Below are 16,090 nucleotides of genomic sequence, written 5' to 3'. Positions count from 1 at the left end.
ACTGGTTAGTGATGGAAGAGAAAGCTCTCATTACCTGCCATGGGATATGTTAGAAATATTTGTATAAAACATGGTGCCAGGTGCTTCTGTGTCATATATGACAGTACACAGATGTACTCTGAAGCAGCATAAAAACAAATCAACAAAAAACCCACAAGAATTTATTTCCGAAGCTGATGACATAAAAGCTCTTATTTTACACATTGAAGAGGGAAGGGGTGGAAGAATTAGTACATTGAGATCTTGAGAAAAATCGTAGAGCTTCTCTGGAGAAGTAAAATATAATAAAAATATTCACTGTTGGAAGGGTGGTACATTTAGAAGGATTTACTAAATTTTAGAGCCTCACTGTGACACACAGAGCTGAGATGTGAGCACTGCTTTTCCTGCCCCAGTACTGTGGGCTGCTTTCCCAGAATGAAGGAGGCAGCTTTCATTTTAAGCAGAATCTTCTCCCAGAAGATACAAATTCTTAGTTCCATTGCTTCTCAGTACACCAGCATAACTGAATAATATATCACTTGAAAAATGAAACAAAATCAGTTCCTGTTTTGGCTCCTTCTGAAATATCTTGGTGACAGATTTACCTTAAGCTCGAGATGGCAACAAAGAATGAAACTTGGAGAAATTCTGACCACAGGACTGCCAAGTTTTCCTACTTTGCCTTTGCATGGGCAATAAGCCTCCAGGCTGCCACTTTGGTTGGTGTTTGACCCCAGGGTGGTGCTACCACTCCTACTCAGGGGTTTCCACCTTTCCTTCTGGGGCTTTTACCAGGCTCTTTGCTACCTCCACTGCTACGCTGGAAATAACATACAACACTTGCTAATTACTGGGCAATGGGTGTTACTTGTTAGGGAATTAGTGTTAGGGGCCAAACCCTGAATATGCTTTGAGAATTTGCATCAAGGACAGGGGACCCATTAAGGATATGGGAGTCCCTCACTAGGACTATGACCAAGGGTCCAGCTTCAGGATGCCTGAGGGGAATAGAAATGTATAATATCTATCATGTCATATCATATCATATCATATCATATCATATCATATCATATCATATCATTATAATATCATATATCATATATCATATATCATATATCATATATCATATATCATATATCATATATCATATCATATATATCATCATGTGGTACAAAGTGTGAGAAAGATGATGTCATGTCAACTTTGTTAAAATAGGATGCTGCTCTTTCAAAATTGATTTTTTTTGTTTGGTTGTTTAGTCATTTGAAAGAAAACAACTGGACCCTGGAAATTAGTGGTAGAAGATGCCAGTGTTTTTAAGATTTCCCTGTCACTGCAAGTGGGTGTAACAGGATGTTCCCTGCAGCTCAGTACAATTTAAGTAACTCAAGCACTAATCTCTCAGTCATTTGTTTGGGGAGGCTGTTCCAGAAACTAGTAAGCATCACTCCTGAATCCAGTCTGAAATTTTTTTGCTCAGAAAGTTAGGGTTTATTTTCCACGTAGGTCAAGGTGAAGGTGTTGTCCTTCTCTCCTGCTAGAGTAATATGCTTCCCAGCAGACCTGCTGCCTCTCATTTTCGAGGACAATGTTAACTCCAGAGGTGGAAATGAGTTTTTGCTGCTTTTCACTCCATTTCACCTGCAGAGCTAGGGGATGGAGATGTATCCCATTCTGAGTCACACGCACATCTACTGAGCCATCAACAGAAGGTCAGATTCCAAGGATAAATTCCTCGCTCATTTGAACTTACGCAAAACAATTGAGCACTTTTTCCCTCTGACAACAGTGCAGCATGGGCCCAGCTTGACCAGAGAGGTTGTACAATCTCTGCACTTGGAGGTTTTCAGGATCCATCTGAACAAAGTCCTGTACAACCCATTCTGACCTCAGAGTGTACCATGCTGCAAGGAGAGGGTTCAACTAGAGACTTCCTGACACCCCATGAAGCTTATATTTTCCTATGAATCTGTTACCTTGGGCCAGCTCTTCTGATCTGTTTAAACTAACCCCTGATCATGAAATTGAAGAAGGGAGGGAAGGTGGCATCAGACAATTGCCCTTGAAATCAGTTCAGGGTCCAGAAGCTCAGAGATGGGGGGATGATCTTGGTGCACCTACCGCTGCTGCTGCTAACACCTTCTCTTGCTGGAAGGCAGGAGAGTCATACAAGAGCACCACTGCTGAGGGTTGTTGTGGGATAGACCTCTTCAGGGGATGAATTCACTCTCCTTTGGTTTCAGGTGCACTGAGCAAGAGCACAAAGGCAGAGCAGTAGCTGGGGACATTGTCCTGGAGATTGCCTCAGAGACAATGATGAGGTTTATCTCCATGTTTCCTTCATTACTGGTACCTATATTTCCATCAGAAAGATCATAACTGGTGCCTTAGGAGCATGAACTGGTAGAGCTTGAGAAGTTATTCCCTGTAGTTTTCACTGTCTTGATTTTAAAACTTTTTCCATTCTGAACATATTTGATAATTTATTGAGGTTCTAAGATGTAATAATTGCTATTATTCTGCCATTAGCTTTGTAAAGTTAGGTCTTTAATCTATTGACAGGCACAGGTTTTTATTGCAGAAAGTTTAACATCCTAGTAACATTTGACTTTATTGCCAGCTGGAAGGGAAGAGTGAGAACACCTCTGGAGAAACAGGTTCAGATGCAAAGGGAGCTTTTAAAAGGGAAAGAGAGGAGCACAAGAAGCTGCTGGCTGACAGTCACAGCGTGGTGATGGACCTCCGCTGGCAAATCCAGCACAGTGAGAAGAACTGGAACCGGGAAAAGGTGGAGCTCCTGGACAGGCTCGACAGAGACCGGCGGGAATGGGACCGCCAGAAGAAGGAGCTGCTCAGGCGGATAGAGCAGGTAAGGAGCCGCCAGGTAAGGAGTCATCTTACCTGGGTCAGCAGTGCCTGCCTGAAAGAATGAGGCCATTGTACCATTACTACACTCAGGCCAAGCTCAAGGGACAGCGTTAAGAAGCAGCGCAGGAATGATTTTTCTTCCTTGGCTACATCGATGTTTCTCATGTTATGAAACAATTTATATACACAAGGGAGTAAAAGGGAAATGCTCATAATCCCTGTAAAAGACCACTTATGAGAAATCAGCTCTAGGTTAGAGGTCATTTCCCCATTTCAATTACCCTGGACAAGCATGGACACACTCTGTTTGAAAGCTTTAGTGCATCTCTGTGCTGGAACACTCAACCCACAGAGTTACTCAGGGTTTGGTACACAGCTTCTTGCTGAAAAAGACTGTTCATCTATGGATTAGCCACCAAAGATGCAGCTGCTGCAACTATTCAGTCTCAACTGAATGCTTTTTCTGTGGCAAAGGAACACAGGGGTTAACATGAAGAGCCCTGACTGATAACAAACACAGTTACCAGTACTAAATATTCAGAAGAATATTGGTCACATGAATTTTGTGCAAACCTCTGTTATCACTTGCAAATCTGGGAATGCATACCTACCCCTTTGTTTTCATGCCTATCTGTATTTTCATCTGCTTAGTATTAGAGACAAATAATACCTAATGAATTTATTATCAGCCTGGAAGCCACACAAAAAATGAAGTTTTATGTGGGGGAGTTAAAATACCGCTTCTGACTGAACATTGTTCAGATCTGAGTCATGCATTCCAGGAAAATCAAGAGAAACAAGTGAAATTGTGGGTCCTCAACTAACTGAATGCTTTCTGTCCTTAGGACAGCAAAAATGGAATCACACCAGCCCTGTGCATGCCCTTTAGAGAGCATTATACTTGAGAAAAGCACAGAGTGGCCTCACAGGTTTAAATCAGTGAAAGCCCAGTGTAACTTCATGACCAATTTTTGCAAAGGATTCATTGTCTGTGTCTCATTTTCCCATGTCAGAGCTGCAACAAGAAGTTAAAAAAAAAAGAGACTAGGCTGGAAACAATATGAGTACAACACTAAACCTCAATTTGAGCTTTGGCTGTTAAACCCACAGAGAAGCTCTTAGGAAAATCCCATGCTCATGTGGATATTTCTAAAATCAATGCTAAAAGTGTAGGTCTGCGTGGGCAATGCCAAACATGAAGGTTTTATAGACCAAGAAGGGTGATTTTTTAGCTTCTAAATTTCAAAATATCAGCAAACAATATTCTCAATTTTTAAATCTCCTATATATCTGAGGGGTTTTGTGTGTACTTCATGCAGCTTTTTGAGCTAGCCATTATAATGCGACACAGTAGCACATCTCCTAAGATAAAACCATCAAAGCCTGTGAGCCTTATAGCAAAGCTCTACATGCAAAGCTCCTGGCTTGCAAGGTTCAGTGGCAGAAGGTGCTTAGTTAGTTCTCCATATCTTGACTGGGCTGGTTTCTAACCACCACTTATGGAATCTTCATGCACAATGGGAATTAAATAACCCTCAGAAAATTTTCCAATATACTAAGGACATAGACAGAAACTTTTCTTTGAAGAATCACTGGTACCTATCTGGATGTTTCTTTTCCTGTCCTTATAAATAGTGGGGTTTGAAGTATATCCTCAATAGCTTGACGGACTTAATTTGGTTAAAGACTGCTTTTTCCATTCCCTGGGAATGGGGCACACTGAAGAAAGCCACGGAGAAATCCCTGTTGATGTTACCTAGCTTTTAATTCTCTTAAAACCTGACATAACCTCTCAGTGTCATTCTGGGAGAGGCTACAAAACAGCTTTTAGCTAGTACTGGAACTGATTCCTTTTGTTATGTTTCTGAAACCTCTGGGCTTTAACTCTATATTTACTGTGCCAACAGAGTTGTACACAGAATTGGCAATGAATAGGGGAAATAAAAAAAATATTATATCAAGCTAACTTCAGAGGACTAAATGACCAGAAATAGCATTTGAAGTCTTGGCCACCTGCCTACAAAACTTCATAACTCCATCTTTGCTTATAATCAAACATTTCCCTGTGTGACAGGAAGCTTCCAAATATTTGCAGGCTTTTAGTTGAATATCCTCTCAGCTTGCCGTCGTGCCCTGCTTTATATGGAAACAATTAGTGTATCTCTGAAGTCCTACTCCCCAGGGTTTTGGTGTGCGTATTCCATGTATGGCAGTACACTGAGGATGAGGAGACTACACACTGTGTATGTTTGAAACAAAGTCTAAGAGATAGCAGAAGCGTGTGTGCCACATTTCATTCTAATGCTTTATGCCAGTCTGCTTTCACACAGCTCCTGAATAATACATCTATGATAAGAGGGAAGTCACACCAATGTATAAAATATATAAAGTACTTTACTCTGGATGGTGATGGGAATTCTGCTCGCATAGAAAAAACGTGATGACCTACTTTCTTCAGAGCTCACAGTTGTTGTTTTTTCTTTTTAAGTACTCTGTCACTTCATTTTCCCTTAGAGACTCTCCCTCCCCTGTACTCCTAGAACTAATTGTGCACAGAGCACACTGACAAGTATTTCAACCCACAAGATCACCTGTATGAAAAGTTGCATATTTAAAGGTATAAACACATGGGGACTCAAAATTATAAACTGTTATTAAAAAGTTAGGACAATATTTGTCACTTTAATTCTCCTGTCAGCTCTCTGAGGTTCAGAGAGTGAGGCAGTATTAGTACTGTTCTCTCATAAATGTTTCCAGAACATTGTCCTTATAGGATCCCTAAAACTCTGAAGGGCTTTTAATTGGAGCTATCTATAAAGAAAGCATGTAATTACCATTTCTCCTTCCTTTGAATCTTGCTCATATGCTCAGGAATGGCCCCCAGGATCTCTTGATATATGCCTTCCAACCCCTGCCTTTATAGAACACCTCCTTTTAATAAAACGGTTTCAGGTTTTGTATATCATGAGCAAAAGACTGAAGATGCATTTCCCTTTTTGTAGAGCTGAATCAAGGAAAAAATCTCACTGTTTTCAGCTCAAGTGTAAATTTAATCATTTGAGACCTAAAATGGTTTGGTCTAAATTAAGCAATATAATGTCTGTTTATTTTTCCAAACTAGAGCAGTAAGATGAATATGTTTTGTAGGTTCTCAGTTTCCAGGGCCCTAGTGAATGACTTGCATTTTCAGTTTATTGTCACTAATCCAAACATGCTGCTCGAGCAAAACATCAGAGTTCTTATCAGATTCTTGCAGTCATTTATCATGTTTGAAATTATCACTTACTTCATCCATCCTGTTGTATTTACAATTAAAAGAGAAGTCGATCACATAATCTAATTTTAATATTGGCAATTTCACTAATGGTTCACTTTTTGAAAAGTGTAGAGTTAGTGGCTTTGATGCCCCTTCTATAAATACACGTTTTCCTGGAACATGCTTAATTCATCCCTTTGACAATGTTGTTCTGTACAAATACTCAACTTTTCAGCCATGCATTCAGGCTAGGCCATATATAAAACAAAGCTTTTGCGTTTTTTTAGGCATAATTTTCCACCTCTGGAAACAAGTGGTATACATAAAAGAGCAATCTTTGTGTTGCTGAGCAGAAGAAAAATGTCTTTGTTTTAGAAAAATGCCTTTGTTTTGATGAGAAGGCAATTCGCTCACCCTTCCATCAGCATCTACTTGTACTGATATGAAAATTGCTTTTAAATAACAGTCTGTGTTGATTTGTTTCTTTAAAAACCAGATTACAGACAGATGCATTATTTTGTATATACGTATAAATTCAGTGTGTATATATGTAGACATATACATGTAAATAAGCAAAACTGTAGATATATACATTTAATTACCCAAAATCCCATGAGTAATGGCCTCAAAGTTCTGGAGAAGTCTCCCTTTGTGGAGGACCAGCAGAGCAAGGCCAGCATCCCCCAGAGGCGCACCCCTGGGGCAGGGCTGTAATCCGCAGGGCATGGGTGCCTTGCTCCCGGGGAAGGATGAGTCCTGCCAAATGCCATGCACTGCAGAAGTAACTGCTGCTCCTCTTGGTGTGCCTCGTCCCCAGCTGCAGAAGGAAGCGAGCCCACGGAGGGGAGCTGGTTTGGCGTGCGACGCGAGCGAGAGCAGCCGGCGGCCGTTTGCGCCGCAGGGGAACCTCCGCGTGCCCCGTCCCATGGGCTCCCGCTCCTACTCGGACTCTGACACCATCCAGTTCGACGAGCGCTCGCTGTCCAAGCTGAAGGAGAGCGACCGGTGCAGCGGCACGGAAAACCTCTTCCTGGAGTCGCTGTCCCTCGACTCGCCCGACGAGCCTGAGGAGCATCGCTCTCGGCAGCTGGAGAGGGAGAAATTCCTGCCTGGACTAACAGAAGTATGAGCTCTTCTGCATTTTATCGTGCTGTCATGGTATCTCTTCTGTCAGAATCAGTACAGCTTCCCTGCTGTTGGAAGTGAGATGTTGTGTCACAGGCACTGCTTACAGTTACCCAGTAGTAAATTTGGTGTGGACAGGTTTTCATTCCTTCTTATAAGCTGATTAGACCAGTGTCAGTCACCTGACAACTGGGAGCCAGCCTGTAGGTCCCAAAGATTAATTCATCTTGTGGCCATTTATGTTATGTATGAGAACTATATTTGACACAACATATTGGCTTAGAAGGTCTTAAGTCATTTCCAATTATAAGTAGATACATATTTATGAAGAAACGTGGGCTTTACTTTGTTAGTAAAGCAGTAAGTGCTGTAGAGAGGCACTTCTGATTGTTCTGCCACATTTGTCTTCTGAGCAGATCAGCATGAGTAAGTGAGACGTTAAAAAGATAAAGTTATTTATCAGCAAAGTACCTACCCTGAAGTCAGACCATAAAGCTATAAAGATATAAAACACAGTGCTAAAAGATGACAGCAGGAAATGGCAAATGAAGTCTGTGTCCTCCACCATGGCAGGCTTATTTTCATCAGTTCCAGGTCTTCACAGTTTGTTTCTATTGTTTCTGAGTGAAACCAAGCGTCCCTGTCCCCAAATGCTGGTACAAAACTGAAAGATTGAGAAATCAAGTTCTTTGAAAGGAATAAGAGAAAAAAGATTTACAGAGGCAAGAAATGTGACTGTCCTTGTTACATAGCTGTAGGTAGCTGTGTTCCAGTTAAATTTTCTTCCCTCAGTGCCATAAGTGTATTGCTGGCAGTATGGGATCCCATATTTATTATTTCTTAGACTTTTTTTCCCTACATGTCCAAGTGCTCAGCGAAGAATGTTGGTAACACTATCAGGGAATGAAGTTTTGTGCCTAATTTTGATTGTTGTTCCCATTCCTTCAAATTCAGTCTGATTTTCAGAGAAAATATCTCTTCCCTTTTCTGTTTTTCAGATATTACCACCATTAACAAAAGGGTGGACAGCAAAATTTGTTCTTGGTGATATTTGCATAGCTTCTTTCCTTCAAAGCTTGATTTGGGGAAACCTGGGCAAAGTAATTTTCCCTCAGAGGGTTTGCTGAAGCGAGACTGATTGGAATTTAATGAGTAGCTTAACTGAGGATGCACAGAGGCAACTGCAGCTTGCTGACTCTACCTTCCACTGTATTTTCTTTTTGGTACTGACTGCAGTAGAAATCAATCCAGCCTTCACCCTGATTAAGCATTCAGTTAGGTCAGATTTACTCTGCAGTAACTCCACTGAAGCCACCGACGTTATTCCAGAATTATACCACAGAGAATGCAAGGAGGATCAGTTCACTACTATTTTTTTTCCCTGACCCAGGATAAATACCAGAAAGGTATTTGCTGAGCTAAGCAGTGCTGTTTTTAAACAGTCCCAATTTGAAATGGACTTTTGGTAATGTTCTTGATTTCATGAGGTCAAATAAAATATGTACAGTACTAATGCTTTTTTCCCATCTGATCATATTTTGAATTCCCTGTAGTTTACTAGAAATATAAGTAAACAGAATAACTGTAGCAAATGCTTCAGAAGTAGCTATTTAAAACCCTAACTCATTATGGGAATTGTCACAGGGAAATAACTGCCATAAAAACATATTAATGCTGTTAGCAAGCTGTAGGTATTCCATCTAGGAAACAAGCAAGTCTTCCCACACATTTAATATATCAAGATTAAGGAATTTCAGCTGGTGCCACTTGTTGGTTCCTAGAAAATGTATAATGAAATATTATGTCAAAGAAACTCCGTTTATCTTTTATTTCAGCACAGCTAGCCTCTAGTATAAAGTAGATTGCCTCTACAGAAAAAAGTCACTCAAAAATATATAGTCTGAAGCAATATACTGTGGAAAAAAGCACCTTTTTTGGCCCACATCTATTTGTGAATGCATGGAAATATAAAAGTTAAAAACTGTTGTAGATTTGGCATACAGGCTTTACCTGTGCAGTGTGTTGTCCTGATGGCATTGCCCACTCTCCTGCCTATGTACAAAGTGAAGAATACTCCCACTGGCACTTTAAGAATCTATATCAGAGAGAAAATCAGACAGTTTTTAGAGACAAATATACCTGGTGCAACTAATGGGAAGCGAATGACCCACAAGCTAATGCCGCCAACACCTTTAGAAATAACTTTTCCTGCTTGTTTCTGTTTTCATTCAGGAGGAAGAAACACACAAAGGAAATCTTCAAAGGTGAGTAAAACTTGCAGTGGAAATCCCAGCAAATACTCAGCTGCTGGAGCTAGGACTCTCTGCACCCAAGCCACAGGCCCAGGACATAGCCATGCCACCTCCTAAACAGCCTGCAAGCCAGATTAATGGATTCACCCAGGGATTAATTTCTCTCAATATGCTTCAGTTCTACTCTGATTAACTTGGGCCACATTCAGCTGTCATGGACAAAGACCAAACTCTATGAAAGTGTGTGAAGCTGCAGCTTACAGTGAAATCTACGCCTGCCTTAGCAAGCAGTGCAGTACACACTGCAGACATCCATAAGGAAAGGAAACTAAAACTTTTTCCGTAAGGGAAAAAAAGTAAAGGAAAACACTGGGTGCTGAGGACACGATATGCTGCTGCATGTCAGGGATATTTTGCTTTAGACTGGTTCTAGTCTTATCCCATGGGTTGAATACCCGCCTAACTCTAGAATGAATTACTTGTGCTTCTGGAGAGCATCTTCCAGCTCATTTTCATCCCAAAGGAATGAAGCCTGTGCTCTCTGAGATTGCCCTCCTGATGCAAACCAGAGGATCAGTCCATGAGATCCATTTAGAAACCATACTCACCTGAATCCCTAACAGAGACACACCCAAACTGCAGCAGGAGCTCTTGATTCAGAGTGTGACTCACAGTGTGACTTGGCTGTATCCTTTGGATCACTGATCCATGAAAACCACTGCTTGCTGATTTCTCATCCAGTTTGAGTTACCTCATTGAACCAACTCTGATAAGTACACTCATTTGCATTTTTATTTAGTGCCATTCAAAAAATTTGATTTTTTTTTCTTAAAATAAAGCAGTAGAATAACTCATCTGAATGCCTGTGATTTGTACAAATTAGTGAAATGCGCAAGAGCCAAGAATTCAGCATTATCACTTAGAGAGATTCCCTTGGTTAAACTTCAGCATATAGCAGCATTTCTGCTGGATGTCTCACATCACTGCACACCAGCTGTGCAGCCTGGGCAGTCTCAGGAGTGGGGGTAGAGTTGATGATTTCCCAGCAGGTCAGAAATACTCTACACTTGCTTTGAAAAGGGTGCCTCGTATTGTGACAAACACTCATTTCCTGTGAACAGTATAATTCTGAGATGCATCCTACTGCTCCACATTACAGATATTTGCCTAGCAGTAATCCATGAGAAAGCAGCAAATTAAGAACCTCTACTAAACCATTTGGTACTTTTAATGGCACATCACAGATGTGACATGTGACAGCTATGTCAGAGATAATAAAAGGCGACTTAAATGAAAGAAAGAGCTAAAGGAAGGAAAACTAGGAAAAGGTTTTTCATGCAGAGGGTACTTGAGCACAGGCTCCCCAGGGAAGTGGTCATGGTATCAAGTCTGCCAGAGTTCAGGAAGTGTTTGGATAATTCTCTCAGGCACATGGTGTCATTTTTGGGGTATCCTGTGCAGGACCAAAAGTTAGACTTGATGATCCTTGTGGGTCTCTTCAACTCAGGACAGTCCATGATTCAATGATTGAAGTGGTTTTATATGTAAGCAGATGGTGAATGTTGGATTTCCAGAGTTTGCTGCTGAAAAGAAGTTACTTTGCAACAATTTCCTGGCGCATGAGTGACTCTTTTGTGTTCCTCTCTCTAGGGCAATGTCCGTTTCTTCCATGTCCGAATTTCAGCGCCTGATGGACATTTCTCCATTTCTACCAGAAAAAAATTTGCCTTCATCTGGCAGCAAAGATGATATAACACCTCCCTTGTCTCCTGATGATCTGAAATACATTGAGGAGTTCAACAAAAACTGGGATTACAATGACACTAGGAACCATGGTGGGGCAACTGAGAAGCCTGCAGAGGGTTGGGCAGAAAGGACAGAAATTGGAAAAGCTGGGAAGGATCCTGCTTCAGATCCATTCCAGGCATCCTCATGGTACCTCACCACCAGTGTCACTATGACCACCAACACCATGACCAGCCCAGAGCACTGCCAGAAGCAGCCAGCGAGGAGTCACAGTGTTACTGACAAAATGGGAGTGCGGGTATTCCACAGCCCACCCGTTGTCCGTAGGTTCGATAACTCAGTGATAGCTGGCAGTGAAGGGAAAAACCAGGCTGAGCCAGACTTCCTCTTTTCTGTGACCAAAGCTATGGGGAACGTCACTGAGACTAAAGGTGCTTCCTCGGACATGTTTGGAAGGTGGTCTTGTGACCTGGCCAAACACCACAAAGATTTTCTGGAGAACGGTCTTCATCCCATTGAACGTCCTATTTGCACTACTGTGGGCTTTGCCTCACCCCTGCACAGCTTGGAGATGTCCAAGAACATGAGCGATGACATGAAGGAGGTCGCTTTCTCTGTCCGGAACGCGATACGCTCCAACTCCACGGAGCCACAGTTCAAGGACACGGCGTGCCAAACCAACGGCATGAGGACCACAGGGACACAGACCACCCAGACCATCAGCGTCGGCCTGCAGACGGAAACCCTGCGCAGTATCACCAGCAGTCCACACAAGTGTCTGACACCAAAGGGGGGGTCCACGCCTGTCTCCTCACCATCCAGGAGCCTGAGGAGCAGGCAGGTGACCCCCGTCATTGAGAAGGTCCAGGCTAAGTTTGAACGCACATGCTGCTCCCCCAAATACGGCTCTCCGAAGCTGCAAAGGAAAGCCCTTCCCAAATCCGACCAGCCAAATAACCGGACTTTGCCTGGCACACCTCAGAAAGGATTCAGTGAGTCCGCTTGGGCTCGATCGACCACCACGCGGGAGAGTCCTGTGCACACCACTATCAACGATGGCCTGTCCAGTTTATTCAACATCATCGACCATAGCCCCATCTTTCATGAGACCTTCCAAAAATGCCCCAGATCTGGCAGCCGGTCCAGGTCAGCCGAACCCAGGCCAGAACTGGGCACGTTGCAGGAGCCATGTACAAATGCCCGTGGCAGATCACCCAGTCCTCTCCGTCTGGGGACAGAGACTCAAAAGGAAGAAGGATCTGAGGTGACAAGTATTAGGCAGGACTTATCTGCTCCTCCAGGGTACACGCTTGCAGAAAATGCTGCCAGGATCTTGAATAAGAAACTTTTGGAGCATGCCTTAAAGGAAGAGAGAAGGCTACGTTCACACAGCCCACCAAATCTTAGCAATGACAACAGCACAGGAGAAATTGTCAAAGTAGATCCAGGGTCCATAGAGGTAATGAATTTGCTTGTTTTTCCTCCTATAGCTAAGTGCACTCTTCTTTGAGCAAATGTATTATGAGTTCTCTTGCAGTTCTACTGAGTATTTACAGTGAATATCCTAGTCCTGTCTTGGTACCACCAGCAATTTCCAGTCATGAAACTTTGGATTAGTCACTGAAGAATGCATGAAAGAATTGAATTTCTATCCTGGCAGCTTATTTGGCTTGAAAGCATCAGAAGAGTTTTATCCTTTATGGGATAAAAAATTTTTCTTCCATAAATGGCTGGGATAAGGGTTTTCTGTCACAAAATACACCACATGTTACAGATACTCTAGGAACACTAGGTTTGAATAAAATTTTTATGCTGGATGGAAAGGTAGATTCTTTCTCCTACACAAGAATGGGCCTTAACAAGTTTGTGTGAAAAATAGTCTCTACAGTACCCTGGAGCAAAACTTCAGGGCCTTCAGCATATCTTTTCTGAATGTATCTGATTAAGTTTGGCTCAGGTCTGTGAATGTGATTGAATGGCATGATGTTTGGTACTGACTGCTGCTGCCTCACAAAAATAACAAAAAAGCAAAAAATACACATGTAATCAACTAATCTAGACACATACCTATTTAGTGTTTAAGAACTCCTTGCTGATATTTTGTCAAGTCATCATCTGTCTCAGCAAGTGTGCCCACATGTTGGGGGTCAGTCTCAGGTGCAACAGCAATCAACAAAAAAGAAACTATAATGATGGATGAAAGCTTTCAGTTACCAGTATTTAAACCTCCTGTTTCTGGTGAACCTCTGAGAGCACTTGAGACTCTTACTCTTAAGAAGCCCAGAAAAGCTGAATTATGCCCAGCTCTTACATGCATATATTGCCTTTCTTGGTACAGCCATGAAAAGGGGTGTGTGCTGCTGGTTGGTGAGAGTCCCCAGGGCAGAGGCTCCTCATCCTCTCTGCCCTGTGCTGCCCCTTTGGCATCCTAGTCTTGTGGTGAGCCCTGGCTCCAGGGAAGCAGCTGCTTGACCCCTGCACACCCCATACACCCCTGCACGCCCCATACATGCACTTTGCCTTCTCTGGGCAGACTCCTACTCCCCCTGCCTCAGATACCTTAAAAATGGAAGGTTCAAACCCCACTTTCTAACTCAACATTTGGTAGGAAGGATTTCTGAGAGCCTGAGTGCTGAAACCTTTGCTCTGCAGTTTTCCTTGCACTAGTGGGTGGTTCTCAATGTACAGTCAGTTCCTATTTTTTTAGGTATTGCTCAGAGGATGTAATCTTTTTTTCCTAACAGACAATCCAAACCTAAGTTTGGATTAGGTTTATTCCCTATGTGCAGTTTAAACAGATAAAAGCAGGGAACTTTTTCAATTAAAAAAGGAAAAGAAACCACATGCACATTATAAATACTAGTGAGTGAAAGTGGTCCTTGTGCACAAACCTCAGAGTGAATAAAGGTGGGAAGCAGCCTCATTTATTTGACTTTTTCCAGCTAACTCTGTATTTTGTCCTTAGTTTGAAATACTGGGAATACACTGCTGGTCTGTATTAGGAAGTATATTTTTACTATGACAAGTTCAATTCAGCTTTGCCTTCAAGGTAACCCTGGAAACTCTTGATTCCCTCCTGTGTCTTTTAACTGCCTCAGTAGATTTCAAATATAGGTAGATAGATGTCATCCCAGATGATCACAAATTGCTGTTGGCAAAACACAAACTAGCAATAGTACCTGAGTTTGATGCACAGAGTGATTTGGGTCAATGCTATTCAGCAAAAACTCATTGACTATCAAACTGGCAGAAAACTGCTCCTTTTTGTGAATTCTCAGTATCTTTTGCCTAATTTTTTGAGTTATGAGCCCTAGAGCTAAGACTTGTTTTTCCTTGCAACTCCTATGTGACTGTTATGACTCTAGAGGCACAGGTTTTGTTCTTTGGCTGGTCCTGGCATTTCTCAGGAATGTGGATTGAAAAGGAAACTGGTGGGCATTCACACAATGAGCTTAGCTTTTCCTAGCTGAGGTGGTGCTCTGGAAGATGTACTCAAGGGAAGCGTGGGTTTGCTGCTGAAAAGAAGCACCCACAAATAAGTTTAGACTCTGCAGGTGCCTTGGGTTATTTGTGGATTACCCTGACCACACAAATTACACTTTGTACAAATTCTCTTAGCACATTTTGTACAAAGCCAGACACAGCTGTTCAGGGAGCTATGATCTTGAAGGAGCAGGTTTGTGCTTGGGGCAGCACTGACACAATGCTTCCACCCTCCAGTAGATCCCTGCTCTGCTTCCCTCTGACCTGTTGGTTTCTGGCCAAGTCAAGTGCCCTTCTTACTACCACACGCCTTCTAGATTCTGCAGCCATGGCATATAAATGACTTTTTTAAACTTGCATGCAGCACCTGTTGGTGACTTTTTCTCAATTTGAGCTTCTGAGTTATTTAGTTACATAATTTTCTTCTATATTCTTCTATATTCCTGCTGCAAATATGAAATCTAGTTCATATATTTATCTATTTATATACAAATGCATGTGCATGTGAGTGTATATGCATACAGAGCAGCAATAACTTTGTGTTTTCTGACTTGCCCAGAGCTGCTTACAGGCAAATTCATAATCCACATAGTGTGGCCTACTAGTGTCTTATTCTGTTAATTGAATAAACCCCTAACTTACATGTGTATCGTAGGATTTATCCATTTTACTCTTAAAAATGCAGATTAGCATTACGTAACTAACAACATAAGCTCTTTAGGAACATTTTTGCTTTTATAACTAGCAAGGGTATAGATTGTGGAGGTTACACAACAGTCCTGGACTGGGAATCAGACTCAGTTCTGGAGAGAACACTGTGAAAGGAGCTTCCACACAGACCCAGAGATGAGAGAGCAGGTGCTGCATCCTGTGGTTGCCAGAGCAAAGCAGTTGCCACAGGCTTGCCACTGAACCACTCAGCATGGGAGGGAGAATGTTGAAAATCAGGGGAGGTGTTAGCAGAATTAAAGGGCTTTTGGTTAAGCTTGGATTTCCCATCCAGCATCACTGCTGAAGAGAAACAATGGAGAAAGGTGAGGCAAAGAGCTGCCATGAAACCTGAGAAATAGAAGTGTAAGCAACAAACAATAACAGCCATTTTCTTGCTTGTTAAATATTTCCTAAGCAGAAACTCTCTCTTGAAATCAAATTAAGGGGAAAAAAATACAGCTTTATTCCTCTCATAGTAATATGGTCTAGCCCAAATCAAGGTTGGCAAAGAAAAACAGATATCTTTCTTTGCTCAGTAGAAATGTTTGGTTTGTTTATTGATATGTCCACTTCTGAAACTGTGCTAGGATTGTAAAAGGTTGGTTTGTTTGCTTCCTTTCTTTCTAAGTCTTTTTCTTCTAGTGGCTTGGCTTTTATTTTTGATTAT

General features: G+C 42.0%; 1 protein-coding gene across 10 annotated transcripts in view; it reads left to right on the top strand.

Annotated features, from left to right (window-relative positions):
* MTCL1 (microtubule crosslinking factor 1) overlaps positions 1–16,090 on the top strand; it is a 102,758-nt gene that overhangs the window by 82,190 nt on the left and 4,478 nt on the right. For all 10 annotated transcript variants that reach the window (XM_059466674.1, XM_059466686.1, XM_059466627.1 and 7 more), the window contains 4 exons: positions 2,603–2,851; positions 6,924–7,229; positions 9,464–9,495; positions 11,134–12,688. In XM_059466674.1, coding sequence (XP_059322657.1) covers positions 2,603–2,851; positions 6,924–7,229; positions 9,464–9,495; positions 11,134–12,688 — 2,142 coding nt within the window. The remainder of the gene's footprint in view (positions 1–2,602; positions 2,852–6,923; positions 7,230–9,463; positions 9,496–11,133; positions 12,689–16,090) is intronic.

The sequence above is a fragment of the Ammospiza nelsoni genome, chromosome 1 (assembly GCF_027579445.1).
Source record: "Ammospiza nelsoni isolate bAmmNel1 chromosome 1, bAmmNel1.pri, whole genome shotgun sequence".
In the NCBI taxonomy this organism is placed as follows: Eukaryota; Metazoa; Chordata; class Aves; order Passeriformes; family Passerellidae; genus Ammospiza; species Ammospiza nelsoni.
Note: the sequence above shows the minus strand (reverse complement) of the source record. Positions and strands in the feature narration are given on the sequence as shown.